This window comes from Pavona decussata, unplaced genomic scaffold (assembly GCF_977016875.1).
Source record: "Pavona decussata unplaced genomic scaffold, jaPavDecu1.1 SCAFFOLD_156, whole genome shotgun sequence".
NCBI classification, from domain to species: domain Eukaryota; kingdom Metazoa; phylum Cnidaria; class Anthozoa; order Scleractinia; family Agariciidae; genus Pavona; species Pavona decussata.
The window spans coordinates 4368099-4384801 of NW_028145568.1; the positions used below are offsets into that span (position 1 = coordinate 4368099).

At 38.8% G+C, this 16703-nt stretch overlaps 1 protein-coding gene across 4 annotated transcripts in view; it reads right to left on the minus strand.

The window, feature by feature from the left end:
* Positions 1-1355: 1355 nt before the first annotated feature.
* LOC146465427 (uncharacterized) overlaps positions 1356-16703 on the minus strand; it is a 44507-nt gene continuing 29159 nt past the window's right edge. For 2 of the 4 annotated variants that reach the window (XM_085128752.1, XM_085128750.1), the window contains 17 exons: positions 14863-14951; positions 14294-14533; positions 12900-12998; positions 12247-12341; positions 11547-11825; positions 11150-11293; positions 10763-11023; positions 9734-9916; positions 8931-9137; positions 8161-8317; positions 7494-7630; positions 6723-6977; positions 5597-5696; positions 4445-4630; positions 3872-3922; positions 3187-3571; positions 1356-2076 (listed from right to left, as the gene is read on the minus strand). In XM_085128752.1, coding sequence (XP_084984878.1) covers positions 2028-2076; positions 3187-3571; positions 3872-3922; positions 4445-4630; positions 5597-5696; positions 6723-6977; positions 7494-7630; positions 8161-8317; positions 8931-9137; positions 9734-9916; positions 10763-11023; positions 11150-11293; positions 11547-11825; positions 12247-12341; positions 12900-12998; positions 14294-14533; positions 14863-14951 — 2917 coding nt within the window. In that variant the 3' untranslated portion in view covers positions 1356-2027. The remainder of the gene's footprint in view (positions 2077-3186; positions 3572-3871; positions 3923-4444; positions 4631-5596; positions 5697-6722; positions 6978-7493; positions 7631-8160; positions 8318-8930; positions 9138-9733; positions 9917-10762; positions 11024-11149; positions 11294-11546; positions 11826-12246; positions 12342-12899; positions 12999-14293; positions 14534-14862; positions 14952-16703) is intronic. The other 2 variants (XM_085128751.1, XM_085128753.1) reach the window with 2 other exon arrangements.

Consider the following 16703-nt stretch of genomic DNA (forward strand, 5'->3'; position numbering starts at 1 on the left):
CAAAATTAGAAATTTTGCAGATTATTTGAAAAACTAAGTCGGTGACCTACTGTATCTCTTTCGTGGAAATCTTGTTACATTCTCAGCTTATGTGGCAGTATGAGAAAACGTTATCCAGTAGAACGTCTGTTAATCGGAAAACAGCGTTTTTTCTCATCTACAGATAATTCTACTGGAAAACGTTTCCCCGAATGCAAATGGCGTACTGAATTTTGCCGGCGTGCAAAAATTCAAGATAGATCACCGCGGAAAGTTCTGAGTTTAAAGGAAATTCCTGCAGGCCTTATTTCTGGTTCCATTCATTCCTTCATTTGGCTGACGCGTGCATCTTAGCTATGGCGTGTGTGGGTCCGCTGCTTAAACCCTCTCGAGCCTCCTTATATTAATAATGCGTACCTTTGTAGCTTACGCTAGTAAAGGGAGGGGCAGAGATCAGTAATACAGTAGTATATTTAGTGCAATCAACATCGTACAAAACGATTGAGTTATTTTACATAATCTGTGAAATATCTCCTGGAGCAATACACCGTACTATATACTCATTGTTGGATAATACAGTTTCCGGCAATCTGATTGGCTGCCTACTCGAGACATATGAGGCATTATACAGTCATTACGTATTTGGAAATAAAACTCGTGTTTTCATACGAAATAGAAAAACTGTACTTTTCTCCTCTTGGTTGCCTTCATTTCTCTCTGGGCATTTCATTTACCATCCTGTAATTTAGTATACATTAAACTACCGTATTAAGCCATTAGTACAACCACTGTCATGGTACATGAAATCACAGCCTTCTCGAGCACCGGCAACTTTGGCCTGTGCACAGCTGGCGGACGGCCAACGTACTAAAAAAGGCGAGAAATATGAAAATACACAAATTCTATGTCGCATAATATTTCTGGAATTTTGGTTAACTGACGCGACAGGCAACAGGGTTAGAGAGTGTGCAATAACGTTTATAACGTTAACTTTTCTATACATATACTTATAAAACCTTGACGAAGTGCTCGGAGAAAGTTAACAGACACAAGTCTGGAAAGTTCATATTTACTGAAGTAATACAGTCTTTCACGTGATTTGTTTCTTTGTTTGTTTGCTTCGTGTGTTTATATTTTGCATGTAAATATATATATATATATATATATATATATATATATATATATATATATATATATTTTTTTTTTTTTCTTTTTGTTTATATAAAAACTATTGCGACCCCTTTCCAAAATAGGAGATTTTACCGCGGAAATGGTCCGTTCCAGAGCTTTGTCTGTTAACGAGAAATTTGAAGCCACCACGTAGCTATCTCGCAGAAAGACTCGCAGGATTGAAGAAAAAAAGCCAAACGAAGAACAGAAATAAAGATTCTTAGCCCTGTAATAACAGAGCTGCATGATGTACGGGTCCAGCGAAATTAGAGGTTGTAAAGAGTTGTGTGCTGTCTGAAAATTCGAAGTTCGTTTCTGTAAAACGTATAATCACTATAAGCATTCCCGTGGAGAATGAACGGAAAAAATGGTTCTTGCACTTCCCTTTATTGACAGTTACATGTGATTAAACGCCATCTTGCGTTCGTTCATATTTATAATTAAAAGCCTTTCAACACTTAACTGTCAGTAAGGCAATGTTTCGTCTTGTCCAGTGGTATCATTTTGACCCGTCAACTCCACAGACTTTCATGCAGCACGTTCGAGTTAAATACGTGTTCCATGCTACCCAACGATACTGGGTTTAAATCTAGTCCACACTGTAACACGCATCATTTTGCGTCGCAAATTGTACAACATTTATCGGATAGCTCTTGATTTTACTGTCAGTTTTGTTGGTTGTCTCAGCTCTATCCGTTGATATAGAGCTAGTTTGATATCATCGGCTTCGTTTTGGGGGCCTTTGCTGGTGCATCTGATCTCCACACTGAGTCGTCTATTATAACTGCCTATGAGTATCCTCTGAAGAATTACGCTCCACGCTCTCTGTGTCCAGTATAGTACGACTGAAAAAGCTCTACTTTAAGCATCGTCCGCCATTATCTTCCGCCGAACCGTGTGCCGGGCAGACTGATCATACTGGGCAGACTAAGGAAGAAACACATTCTACTTATTATAACTTTACATCATGAACGGGAAATAATAACTGGGTAGCTTCTTGTGCAGATGGTGAGCAGTTGTCTGTTATCTGTTTTGGTACAAATACTGCCAATAAAGTTTAGAAAAGGTGATTATAGAGATGGGAGCTATTTACAAGGCAATAAAAACGAAATTTATCGAACCAACCAACCACCCAATGCTATGAAATACATGAAATAGATGGGTGGTTGGTTGGTTCGCTAAATTTGTAAGTGTACACAACGCTTATTTAATGTGCTTGCGAGATGCAGGTAATTTAGCGGTTACTGTGCTTGCGTGATTCAGGTAATTCGCTAATATGATGAGTGTCCAGTGTACTCGCGAAACGCGAAGTCGTGTGACCTGTTCACCACATGAGTCATCCATAGCTCAGTGGTTAGAGCATCCAGACTAGTAACTGGAATGTCGTGGGTTCGATCCCTGCTGGCTCGGAAATTTTTTCCGAGAATTTCATCGTGTACATAACATCTATTTCATAAAAACGAAACAGCAATTTAAAACTAAAACCTGTAAAGTATTTACAAATTTTCTAAGCCTAAAACTAGAAGATGAAGCTGAGGTGACGGTCAGACTGAAATCCGCGACTATTATGACAATGACACTTGGAGTATAAATAATACGTCCACAGAAGTTCCCTTTGAAGTAAGCAAGGAGAAATGATGACGTCATATTACGTGGAAATACGTCATAATTGCCAAATGGTGGCCATCTTAGATTTCCGGATTTTCCAAACTCCAGGAAAGTGCTAAAATTGAACGAAAACTAATCAAAACCGCCAAAAGAACACTGATATGGGCTACGAACACAAAAATTAATGTAAGAAAAGTATTATAATTCTCAAGTTTTCTGAAAAAACGACCTGTTAAAAATTGATTGACATGGTGACGTCGAAGTCAATGAGCACCAAGCAACCACATCAAATATTTCCCAGATATTTGTTTGAAAAAATCACCTATTTTCGTGGCGTTTACGCAAATACTTATACAGTCGTGAACGGTAAGTCTCCCACTACCCGGTGAAGATATCATCATTGGCACAATACCAGATTAAGTAAAATACCTGCTCCCTTGAACAACGTGCCGTTCCCTTTGTGCGCGAAGGCGTTTCGTCTCAGCCACTCGACGGCGGGCTTCCTCAAGCCTTCCTTCCTTAAAAGCACAGCTAACATTCTCCGGGTTGTCTTCAGAACCAAATATAATGGCAACCTCAAAAGACTCCATCACAGAATGGCACTCGGAAGATGCCGGAGTGAGACGAGCTTTTCCTGTTTCGTGGATTATTGCTTCATAAATACGATCATAATCATCGGGTGTCTCGTCAAAGATGTGATTCGGTATCCCATTCACTGAGCTTGTACGTTCGGCACCTGTCTTTCGCCTCTCGGAAGTTCCTCCTCGTGTTGATCCATTTGCTTGTGTTTCTGTGCAGTTTTCTTGGAGGCCTTCTGAACAACAACAACAATTTATTATAAGAGAAGACCAATTGCAATATTGGATACCCACAATTAGCAAGGGCTATTCGAGGTGGGTAGCATTGATAGTTGTTTACACGCTCAAAAGGAACAGAAAATTAACAGCACAAAATGGAAATGATTCATTAAACAAAGAGAAAAATAATTAAATTGGAAAATAAATGAATAAATAAAACACCTAAATGATTAATTATTATTTAGAAAGTTGAATGCAAGCTAACTAAGTAGTGACATAAGATTGATACGAGTAACAGCGTTTATATCAACATACACCTGAAGCAGGTGAAGTGACAGAATCGTAGTGCACCGGTAATATTTTGTCACCTTTCTTTCATTATTCCACGTATTCAACTTTTGGAATGATTGATAGCTGGGTCTCAATAGTTACTTTGTAAGTTGAATGTTTCTAGTGTTCTAGAAGACTGAGTAGAGACGGTACTGTGTGGTACGAAAGCTCTATTTTTACTTATATGGCCCAATTTCTAGTCCCCAGTCTTTGCAGTATATGTGATATGTATTTATTGCAAACATTACTGCAAGAAACCGGCATTTGATGTTCGAGAGGCCATTTGTAGAACGTTTTGACGGCAAGTAACATCCAAACGAGCTAAAATGTTAATGTTGCTTGCAGCAGTAGTAGTATTAAATGTACCCCCATACTAGAGGGCCAATCTCGAAACATTTCAACGTGGTAATGGGGCGATGCCACGCTTTCTTGTTTCTGTGTTTTCTTTGTGGCTTGCCAGCTCACAACTTCTCATAACTCAGCAGTTGATGCAGGAATGAGGACAAAAAGTAAAAAAGGCTAGCGGGCGTGGGAAAGCCATTACGCCCAACCAGACTTACCGCTTCCTGAAAATAGCAAGTCATGCTTTTGTTTTGGTGTCACTCTTCGACCTATAATTGCCTCCAGTAGCTGTCCATTCGTTTGAGTGGTCGATAAACTTGGGGCAGTGTAATTGGCGTCTGGCTGGTCACCATAACCGTTCATTTCGTAATCTGTTTGAACTCTGTTTGTTTGGTTCTTCGGTGCTAGAATTGAAAATAAAAACAAGTTTAGAATTAAGATTTCAAATAAATTAAAGTAAATTAAAGGTGAAAAACAAAAAAACGCGCTCCCATCGGACTTCCTTTGAAATCTTAACTTTGCGTCTTTCCAATTTAGTATGAATTGTTATGGATCAAGAAATTTCCCAATAGCATGGTATCCATATTTGACGGTACCTTTGGCGTTTTTATCAATGCCAATTTTATTTATTTATTTATTTATTTATTTATTTATTTATTTATTTATTTATTTATTTATTTATTTATTTATTTATTTAATCAATTTTGGTGATTATGGGTGGTTTTGAATTTTAATAAATCCAGTGATTGTGACTCCAAGGTGCCAGCCGTTCGAGAATCACATCTTGTGACGAAACCAGCTCACGTTGCAGACCTAGTCTAGACCTCAATGAAAATAGTTTGGAACCTTACAGTTCAATGTCATAACTTGAATACGCGCAGAGTTATAGAGGACCCGATATATCTAAATAAAGCTAAGCATCAAAACTGCAGTTACCACATTCTATCAGAAGAGTATTAGAGAACACTCGACCATTCTTAACCAACCATCGTGTGCGAGCGTCCTCCTTTTGTTAGGGTTCTGCGCATCTCGGGATGATCCGACAAATACGGGTTTATAAGAACCGTGCATACTACAATACAAAGCAATTGTTGGTATTTTTACGACTATGCGGGAAAGGCAGATATTTTTTGGCCATTGGAATCCGGAGAGAAAGGTGGAGTAACCACGCAATTTTCAGAGATGATTAAGGTGTAATTTGGAAAAAGCTAAGCTTGTTGCTTGATTATCTGAAAAAAATGCTTGGTTATCCCATCTTTCTTTGGGATTCCAATTGCCCTTGCAAAGATCTCCTTTTCCGCATAGTCATTATTCCCCAAAACCTACCTTTAGGAGGAACCATATTTAAGAAAACAGTAACATACACTTACGCGACTCATCATAAGGATATTTTACTCTCACGCTGCTTCTAGGAGTCGACGAAACTCCTGTGCTGCTCTTGTCTTCTTTCAGCTTGACTGATTCCCTTATCTGGTGAAAAAAGGCAATATTGAAACTTCTGAATACCATATTGGGGAATGCGGCAAAGGTGATGGAGGTTCCAGATAACATCAATCGAAAACCTACGAGTATTTCTAAATGCACTGGCTCAAGACTAGACTCCGGCGGAGCAGTCCTACTTTTTTCCTCAGATCACTCGCGCAAAGCGACGGTAAAATTATGCATATTAGAACAGTGAACGAGGAGGTATTTTAACTCAGGAGAAGAGAGAGACTGCTCGCAGTCTAGCTCAAGACGATGGAACAACAAATTTCAGTACTGAATATCTACTTCTGTTATTCATCGCAAAATATTTTACACCAACATCTTGCGGTGATGACCAATCAGGCTTAACACCGTGAAGACTCTCATAAAGTTATTGGATACCTATTTTTGTTTCTTTTTGCCATCCAAATTCATGAAGTAAATTATGATTGGTACGTAGTATTCAAGGCTAGATAAAGGTTAAATATCGCCTAAAGATGGTGGCCATGTTCCTTATTCTGCTTCTCGACTCTTTCGTCTAGGAACTGCACTTCTTCCTCAGCTCTTCTCGCTGTCGTCTTCGATCTCTCGGGGTCTTCTCTGACGAAGACATCATCACAAAGACAATCAGTCCTTGATGATGATTCTCTACTGAATCACTCATATTTTATGAGTATAACAACATGCATTTAAAGGCATTCTTTAAACCATAGCTGCTGATTCTCTAACTAAATACTCACATTTTATGAGTATAACAACATTCATTTAAAGGCATTCTTTAAACCATAGCTGCTGATTCTCTAACTAAATACTCACATTTTATGAGTGTAACAACATGCATTTAAAGGCATTCTCTAAACCATAGCTGCCTTTTTACATAACTGCGATAGTTTCTCATTTATAACTTCTTTCATACGTTGGTCAAATATATGAACTTTCGGAGAATAGTTGTTCACCTACAGTTAAAATTTCACGATTCAAAAAACTTTTTGCTTTCTTTTTTACATTTTCACTTTTAAATGTTCCTCCTACCTGTTTGTTAAAAGCGCAATGAAATATGAAGATCAGCAACCCCTGAAGAGAATTACAGATGGCAAAAATGTACTGGAAGGCGATGGTTTGTGAATTGAAGCTTAGGAGACCAAACAGCCACGTGATTCCAAGCAAGGGAAGGACGACCGCAGAGGCCTTGAATCCAGCTCTTACTTTTCCAATCTGCGTTTTGTCTTGCATGTATCTTGTCGTCATCATTTGACGAATCACCAAGACAAATATCACCGTATTTACCTGTACAAAAAGCAATTTAATAATTCAATTGTTCTGGCAGTCAGTCAGTCAGTCAGTCAGCCAGTCGTCGTTTTGACAAGTTATACTTTAAATTAAAGATAAAAGTTGTACTAATTTAAGAAAGTGCGTAACATCTACATCTAGTCGGTAAAGTCATGAGACATCACACAAACTTTTCTTAAAAATAGATTACATATAATAAGTAACTCGATAAAAGAAAAAAAAAGAAAAAGAAAAACGTATATAAATATGAGAAAAATAACATTAAATCCTATTTACTAGCTTTAGATAACTTATTTCAAATAATTTGTTAACATATAGTTTTAAAACTTTTCAATGACACATAATTTACAATCTCTCTCTCTAATTATTTGAAAACATTCAATTTTATGTTTCATTGTTTGGGTTAACGTTATTATTTGTCTTCTTACTTAATTATCTGGAAGGGGAGGGAACGTTTGATGGGGATCTGGTAAGGGATGAAAATAACATACAAATTCAGAAGAAAAAACTGACCAAAATAACAAATAGTGCTGGCCCAATAAACGTCCAAATGAGTCCACTTTCGACATCAAGCCAGCAAGTTTCTTTGTTACCGTAACCTTGTGCTTGAGTAACAGCCAGCGAAATGGTAACTACTATGGCTGGAAAACCTACAAAAAATCACGATAATAGAAAAGATTAACATTACCCATAAGCATCAATGTCTGCCCGCACTTGTTTTCGCTCCGGCCGTCACAACGATTTGCTATGTTAGCTATGTACATGATTGTAAAAATCATGCAACGGGCGCCCTGGGTGTCCTCTGCCGAGCAAGGAATATCTGGGTGTTTTCGTTCTTCGACCAGCTTTGCTTTCCTGATGTTTTACCCTTGGTTCAACTCCCTTAGAGTACTTTTGTTCCTCAAAATGCAAAGAAGGTGGAGCATACCAGGCTCCTTCTAACGCCTGTAGGTGGTTTGCACTGCCGCCATGTTGGTGGACAAAACAAAAGAAAATTTGTGCTCACATAAATTGTATATAAAATGGAAGTTAACTCTCAGAGGAGAAAAATCTTATTGTTCCTGTCCACCAACATGGCCGCCATGACGTCACATGCAAACCATCAATTTCCTGCTCACGGATCGCCATTAAAAATTTCCTTAGCTTAATGGCCAGCGAAAGTAGCAAACAGCACACCTACCCCATCCAAACATGTAAAAGTACTTGACTTTGTCTTCGGCTCCACCTCCAAACACTTTCACAATTAAGATGTAATGTAGCACGCCTTCACACAGCATCCAACAAAACAAGGCCAGTAGGAAGTAATGCAGTAAGACCGCTACCACAGGACACCCAATCTGAGTCACAGATAAAGCCAAAAAAAAGTTATTTGAGTACCTGTAATCATGATTGGTCAAATTACTAAAATGAATGGATTTGCGTCTTATTTCAATAGGTCGCAATCATTTTTACTGGCCAGCATAAATATCAGAACATAATAACCGCTTTTAACTTGTGAGTCAGTTCATAAGTTACCGCCCCATTTAAGGACGGTGCCTACTATTGTTACTGCGCATATGTTCTGCGCATCGCAAGATACTAGGGTTTCCTATGGGTGGTGCCCACTCATACAGAAATATTTTTGCGCGGTTTAAAACTATACGGAAAAAGCAGAACTTACCAAACGCTTTTGGTATCTCAAAAGAAAATTGGGGGCAACCATGAATTTTTTTAGAGATAATTAAGCTTCAATTTAGGAAAAAATCCCACACGTTGCTTTATATTTTGGAGCTTTTTAGAGATATTAATGTTTAATTATCTCTGAAAAATGCGTGGTTACCCCCAATTTTCTTTTTGGATTCCAATGGGTCTTGCAAAGATCTGCTTTTCCCGCACAGTCATAAACCGCACAAAAATACTTTGGTATTAGTAGGCACCGTCCTTAAGGCAAAATAAAAAGACCATGCATACCTCGTTTCTTGCTATCTCTTCAAATATAGCAAGTGCACAAGAAAACGCGATCGCAATGCACAGGTTAAGCAACACTTTAGACCTTGGACTTTTTAGGACTTTCCAGAAGGAAAGAGTAACGACGATGGTAATAACAACTGCTATTAGTGAAATATAACAACCAACTGTTGAGATGATTTGCAGGGCTTTCTGGTGGTTTTGAGTTCTCTGTAAATGATAAAAAGGTTTGCTTAAAGTTAATATTTAAAAAAAGCAGTGGTCATTCATTGGTTAGCGAACAGTTGGTTTGTAAACTGTAAGTTCGCATGACTTGGTGATTTTACAGAAACCATATTAATTAAATATTAAAACTAGGTGTAAATTTTACAGTATTCCAGCATCTTGCAACATGGTGGAATTTTGCAAATTGTGACGTAACTATTTGCATGTTTTACCCTTATAAACGTCAAGTGACCAATTCTCAGCGCCATAATTATCTTGTGGTTCAAATCTATCTTTTTTTGTTTTCAATTTGTGTTCTCCTCAGGTTGTGTAGGATAATGAGAATAAAACAAAGGAAAATAAGAATTGAACCAAGGATAAAACACGGCCCATGTCGAGGTCTGTTGCAAACGTTTTAGTTCCTAGTGCTAAAGTTGATTATACTTTAAGAATGAGAACCCTAAACATCCTTCCGTTTTTTCCCAAGTGAATTCTCCCTTGTTTAAATTATATTTAACCCAAAAGAACAAACGCTATACAAAGGAAATCCAGCACCAATCTGGTTAAGCAGAAATGGCAGGACTGTCTTCCCATTAACTTACAGGCGAAGCAAATGGGTCCATGAGTGCTGCAAAGATGGTCAGGTGATCACATTCGCATGTTGTCGAGGTTCCGTTGGATGCACTGGGGACAAGAGTACAGCCGCTCGTATTCCATACAGCGGATTCTCCTGGCCGCCAAAATACACACTTTGGTTCCAAAGAAACGTTGGAATGAATGCTCACCTTGACATAACAAATGAGAATTACAATTTAGTGGGTCCCTATTTAAAGCCAAAGATTTATTTTAAACCTCTAAGAAACACATCTTCAGTCTTAAAATACTAAAGCCAACAACAAGAAACATAAATTTATAGCACAGATTGTATATAATGTTGACAGGTCAAACGCGATTCTTATTTGTCAAGATGTTCTACCTTCGACATTCACAGTATAGCTCTTTTCCGTCTGAAATCACGAGAGTCTTTAAATATTTTCCTCAGCATTGGTTAATTTTCTATCACAGATACCATGTGCTCATTATGATGTTCCAAGAATATCATATTGTCATAAGTAGTAATATACTCTCATGCGTTTTCGCCTTGTTTTGTGAAGTTGACATTCGTTCGTGATATTTGACTTCCGAGCATGGATGTATTGCTCAGTAAATTCATAGTTCATTGAGGGAATGGTTATGAAACCTTACAATGAAAACAATGGTGCTGCAATTTATGTTGGAAGGGCCGGGACCGTGCACAATCCCTCATTTCAGCGTTCACACTACAGTTGAATATCTTAACAGGAACGTTTCTATTGGTCAGTTGCTCCAACGTATTTCAAAAATTTATTGTGGTTTGTGCACGGTCAAGGCCAAAAACGCTAACAAAAACCTACAACAAAGAAGTTTGTCAAGATTCATAACCATTGCCCTTTGTTAACTATGGTAACTTCTAATTCATCAGTTTACAGGCAGGAAGTAAATATCTGACATCTGTAGGCTTGAGTATGGAAGTGAGTGACTTGATTGCTTTTCAGTCTATATAGATATCTGAGATATGTAATGGAGAGCAGAAAGAAGGTCAAATCACACACCTCTCTGTTGTGTAACACAATCCTGACGGGTATGCTGAGAATGCCCGGAGGCTTGGGGTAAACCGTTGAAGACACGACGGTGGTACTGGCCGATCGAGTCTGAGAACCTTCATCCTCTTTTTCCTTTCTAAGCGCTAAAACATCGTTTAACGTCAGATAAATCATGGTAACCACACGAGAATTATGGGCTGAACTAAACACTTGCGAAGGTAAAGAGATGAAACTTTGCTCAAATGCAATCTTCAGCCGTTCATCCCTCAACTGAAAAGAGAAGGAAAAAGGAAAGTCAACCTTAAAACATTGTGATATGTTCTGATTTTCTCTTGGGGACATTTGGACGTTTAAGTGCATCCTTTGTTGAAGAGAAAAAATATTATTAATTCTTACCATGATGTCCTGACCAACTCGCTCAACCCTCATCATAAGGTTCTTTGTTTTCACAACTTTTGACTGTGTTGATTCATTAAATGTGGCAGCGACTCCCATCCCATACTCATCCATAGCTTTAACTAAGATTCGACCTTGACCAACCTGAAAATGAGACATGCAAAAACGCTGACATTTTTAGACCACTAAACTCCATAATGATATAAGGGGGTGGATACATGGGAAAATACACTTTGGCGCCTTAGAACCCTTACATATTAAAGTTAGAAATTGCTCAGTGATTCAGGTTATTTTGAATGGGCTTCTTGAGAACCATACATTAATGATAGTGAATAAATGCAATATCATATATTAGAACCACGGATGAAAGGTATAAAGATATGGGATAAGACCTTACGTCGTTCAGGTCATTCCACGTTCTGCTATTTGTTGATTCCAATAAATTGCTGGCCACTTGTGCGAAACTTTCCAAATCTTTGGTTGAGCTCACGTTGCCCTGATTACCATTATACTCAGCCATTTTAACGAGTATATCCACTGCCCCAACCAAGTCTCCTCCGTAGATCTGCCGCGGCCTTACAGAACTGTTCGTTATTGGCTGGGAGGCGTTTGCCAATTGTGAAAGAACTTGTTGAGGCTTGAGGTCTGACGGAAAACCTTCCATAATTGCATCCATCTAAATGAAAAACATCCGAAGTGCATGAGAATAATGAGAAAGCACGCTGGTGGAGTTTGCTGAAAAAAGGTATCAGTGCAACAGCGTCACGATTCAAGTTCGAATACAACAAAACTCTCCTAGGAACTATTTGGGAGAGAGGATCTTTCTGTAGCGACCATAGTTTCGATATTCCATTAAAATAAGTGGTTGTAAAATCATTATTTTCGTAAGCCGTCATGTTCTCCTGGGTAGGCGTTTACGAGATATAAACCTGAATGTCGAAGTGCTCTTACAACGAATGGCAGATTTCAACAGTAACAGCTACCCAAACACAGTAGAAAGAGGTACATACAGGTTCGCTTGTTTAGTCAACAATGGAGGATATACTTGTTACGTGCACGTGCATCAAAAACCAGACACGTTAGTGTGATTAACTTACCACGTCACCCAGCTCGTAAAATATAGCAGATTTACAACCTGTGAAGTTGGCATTTTCCCATGTTCCTTTCTTGGAGCATTTTCGCAAAGCAGTTCCTACGATAGAAAGGGGAGAATGGAAGTCACTAACTTTTAGACGCCCTTTGTCTTTATTTGTATAAATGAATGTCGTTAGGGTTAGGGCTGTTGCTATCATTGCTATTATTATTGTTGTCGCAGTTGCTGTAGAAAAGGTCACGGTGAGCTTAAACTGTCGGTCAAAGAAAAATTGCATCGTGATATTTTCACTGGGCGTAAATATACACAGATGTGCATACCAGTTAAGAACTGTATCAAAAATTGAACAGAACAGCTTCGCGTTGGTGTTACATTTACCCATGCGATGGGATGACATGAGACTTTGGATGAAGTTTTAAAACGATCGTTTGCCTGGACGGTTCTTTCTCCTATAACTTTAACATTTGCCATTTTGTAGTTTGTGTTTCCATAAAAACATAAGGTCACACTTGACCCTATAAAGCATAACCCAGTTTCTGTAGAAATGAAAAAAGTTAGGAGTATTTCTTCACCCTGTGCCCCTTTCTCTGTGGAGGGATGATAGTCCATCGCGGGGCTTTCGGCTGCCTACTTTTCACACCGTTTTCTTCCACTTACCACTCGCTCCGTTTGGACACGGTTCTACATCAGTTCCTCCTCCAGCAGTAACTGCCCATGACACACCATCCAACGTTTCTTTCGGGCACTTTGGGGCATCTGTGTTAAAAAGGATAAACGTGCATGGTAAACTGAAAATAAAGAGGACAGCCCATGAAATACAGACTTTCATTTGTTCGTTTCTATTAGGCAAGGCACAAAGTGAAGACAGCTTTACGGTGAAGGAAGAAGAGAGGGATGGAAAGCCATGAAAGGAAGATGGGAATTCTAATCCAGGAGACTCTTTCAGACGAGGGAGTGATCTCTTAGTGAGATGGAATCTGGTGCTGATTGAAACAAAAGTGCTGTTGCTTGAGGGCGCTGACAACGCCATGGGAAGAGAGGATGGAGGAGGCTACAAGAGGAAACTTGAATAATATGAGGGATGGTAAGCGGGCGGGCATGCGCCAGAGAAGTGCTGCGTTTTTCAGTGAGTTATCGGGGCTTTGCTGTAAGGAAGGTGTTCCTCGAGTGTGGGTAAGGGGTGGAGGATGCGAATGCTTGGTAGGACAGTTCAGTTGGCCACAGCGCAACATCTGTTCAGGTTGCTGTGTCCCACTTCATAGAGGAGTACTGAGCATAACGGGTGAAGCTAAGTTAATGACTGTACGTACTCAGCGAATTTTTTGTTGCTTAGGCATTTTGGGTCAGCCAACTAAGTTATGAAATATGATTCATCAAATATATCATTTTCATTGGCCCAGGTGGTTCATCAACCTTCCTTAAGCATGGCGTAAACATTTGCCATCAAAATCACTGGAACATAAGTTAGTTTAAGTTAAAGCTGAATAGCTCTACGTAGAACTTCCACATGCACTGATTGGAGAACTAGGCGAGTGTGGTGGTGTCTAATGAGTTTCTAAATCCCAAGAAAAGAGAAAACTTGGCAGTAAATCAATCCTGACAATAACTCGACAAACAACACTTGGCGCACAATACTTTGAGAGGTAAATGGCATAAAAGCCGAAGAGAGTGCAGACTCGATTTTAATTTATAAGGTTGACATGTATTGGACGAGACTGAAACTGGACGCATCACTTAGGCCTAACATGCGCATTAGAGCGGTTTTCATTTGAGGGCATGCGCATCAGTCAAAGCAGACGTAAACAACACAATGAACGAATAATAACTTTAATAAGCAAACTAAATTAACCGACGCCAAACGGGGGAAGACGCCTGCGAGCAAGTCATGATTGGTTTTGCTTTTGCTTTTCACTGATCGAGAAAGTGTGCAAGTTTTTCTAACCTGAATAACAGAGCGTAGTGAAGCAAAACTAAAGAAAACACAAATTGATTTCGACACGAAATTGAAAACCGCTCTAATTGTAAGTTTTACTCACCACCTTTGGTCTTACCTGGCCTGATAACGATCAACTCTGCAACGTCGCTTCTGACCCACAAATGTCGATAGCTCATCTCACAAACAAAATTTCTGATATGACTCTTCCCTCCATCAGGAATTTGCAAGGGTCTTGTTGTGAAGCTCATTTTTTGGTAGGACACCTTAGATGCTGCGTTTGTAACTTCTACTAAAGACACTGAAGCATTTTCCCTAAAGCCGCTTATGACGTTGCAGTTAAACGTTGCCTGGTCACCTGCAGTACAGTGAAATAATTAATGCTATAATAACCTTCTGACGACAGAAGTGAAGTGCGGGCTTTTGAATTCGATACAGTCGTCTCTTTGTTTCCTTCCCAGGCATATAAACGGACTTAAGTACAAGAGGGGAAAAGCCTTTCCATTCAAAACCGCGCAGGACACGAGCAAATCATTAAATATGATTAGTGTCGCGAGGAAAGGAGAGGGTTTAGGGTTACCAGGTTGTTTTTATTTATAGCTGGCCAGGGTCTCTTTGTTTACAGAAAAAAAAGTAAGATAAAAATAAGAACTAGGCAACTTTTTTTATTGTCTGACTTAAACTTACCAACACGCTTGGTGACCGCTCGTGGTTGAATATCAACTATAGGAAGTACCCAAATTGTAACTGCTTCTGAAATGTTCTGTTTGTGTGTGCTGGAATATAGAGAGAAATAAGGAGATGACAACTAAATATTGAACACAGTTATTTTTTTTCCTAAAGCTAAAGGAAGAAAGGGAAAAAAAAAGGAAAGAAAGAAAGAATTGAGGAAGGCAGATAGGCAAGCTGGGAGTGGGAGGCAGGTATACGAAAGAAGAAAGGGAGGAGGGAAAGGCGGGAGATTAGAAGGTACGTTAGGAAGAAGAAAGGAAGGAAGGAAGGAAGGAAGGAAGGAAGGAAGGGAGGGAGGGAGGGAGGAAGGAAGGAAGGAAGGAAGGAAGGAAGGAAGGAAGGAAGGAAGAAAGGAAGGGCAGAGGGAATCGAATGGAGGAAGGAAGTGAGGGAGGGAGGAAGGAAGCAAGGTAGGGTAGGGGGAGAAAGGAAAGGAGGAAGGAAGGAAGGAATGGGAAAAGGAAGGGAGGAACTAAAGGAGTGAAGTAGATAGATAAAGAGAAACTTGGGACATTCTCAAACTATCCTCAGTTAAGCATAAAAAAAATCACAATCCCACCCAAAATCAAAATACTTTCTTACACTAAAAAAATCAGCATAAAAAATCCAAAAAAATAAAAATAAAATAAAAAATCCGACCACTTTTTTCAAAAAAAGTGGTCCAAATCAAGTCTCCCTTGATTTTGCGTAAAAAATTCTGGTAAATGCAAAATTCAAAAAAAAAAATTCCAAAAAAAATTTCAAATAAAATGCAAAATTCAGAAAGGCAAAGAAAATCAAGAAAATCTGAAAAACCAATGGGAAAAAAGAGATGGCTTGAATTGGTTCAAATTTGCAGAGAAAACCAAGAAGTTATTGAAATGATAAGAAAAAACTACGAAGATATTCTGACAGTTCAACAAGAGAAAGAACTCGATGAAATACAATATAACAATCCTGAAAAAGTTAAAGAATATTTGGAAAAATTCATGGAAAATTATGGGATAAAAAATTAACTGAAATTTTGATTTTCACAGAATTTCTCTGAAAATCACTCTCTTTTGAAATCATACTTAACTCCCTCTATAACTATTCCCCCATTTTTAATAGCATCAGCAACTCTATTAGCCGATATTTTCAGTTTCTCCAAGGCTTCCTTTCTTGTGTTGAACTCAAGCCTTTCATTTGAAGATTCAAAAACAAACTTTCTCAATTTTTTACCTTTGGAAGGAAATCCAAAAGCTTTTTTAAGCTCCTACACAAAGCGACTTTAGATTGACAGTTTGTTCAGCTTTGCTCAATAAAAATGGTACAATGTTTTATTGTCAACATTTATGGCTGCTGTTTATTTGTCATTGCTGCTCGGTCATTACAAAAATATGTGTTGGGAAACAGCGTTTCCCAAAATGTAAATTTCACTTATCTTATTAATATGCTTGTCGGGAAACGCCGTTTCCCAAAATGCAAATTTCGCTAACATAATTAATATGCTTGTCGGGAAACGCCGTTTCCCAAAATGCAAATTTCGCTAACATAATTAATATGCTTGTCGGGAAACGCCGTTTCCCAAAATGCAAATATCACTAATCTTATTAATATTCTTGTTTGATGTCGGGAAACGCCGTTTCCCAAAAGGTTGCATCTTCTTCATGCTTGACATAAAACGGATTGGAACTGCACAACAAAGTCTTGAATATTCCTCAAAGAGTTCGTGCAGTCGCTTCGGGTAGGTTTATCAAAAGTTCTTCTCCGTTGTTTGCCGTTTCATCAATGAAGCCTTCAAGACATCCCCAAATGTTTCATGCCCATGAACTTGG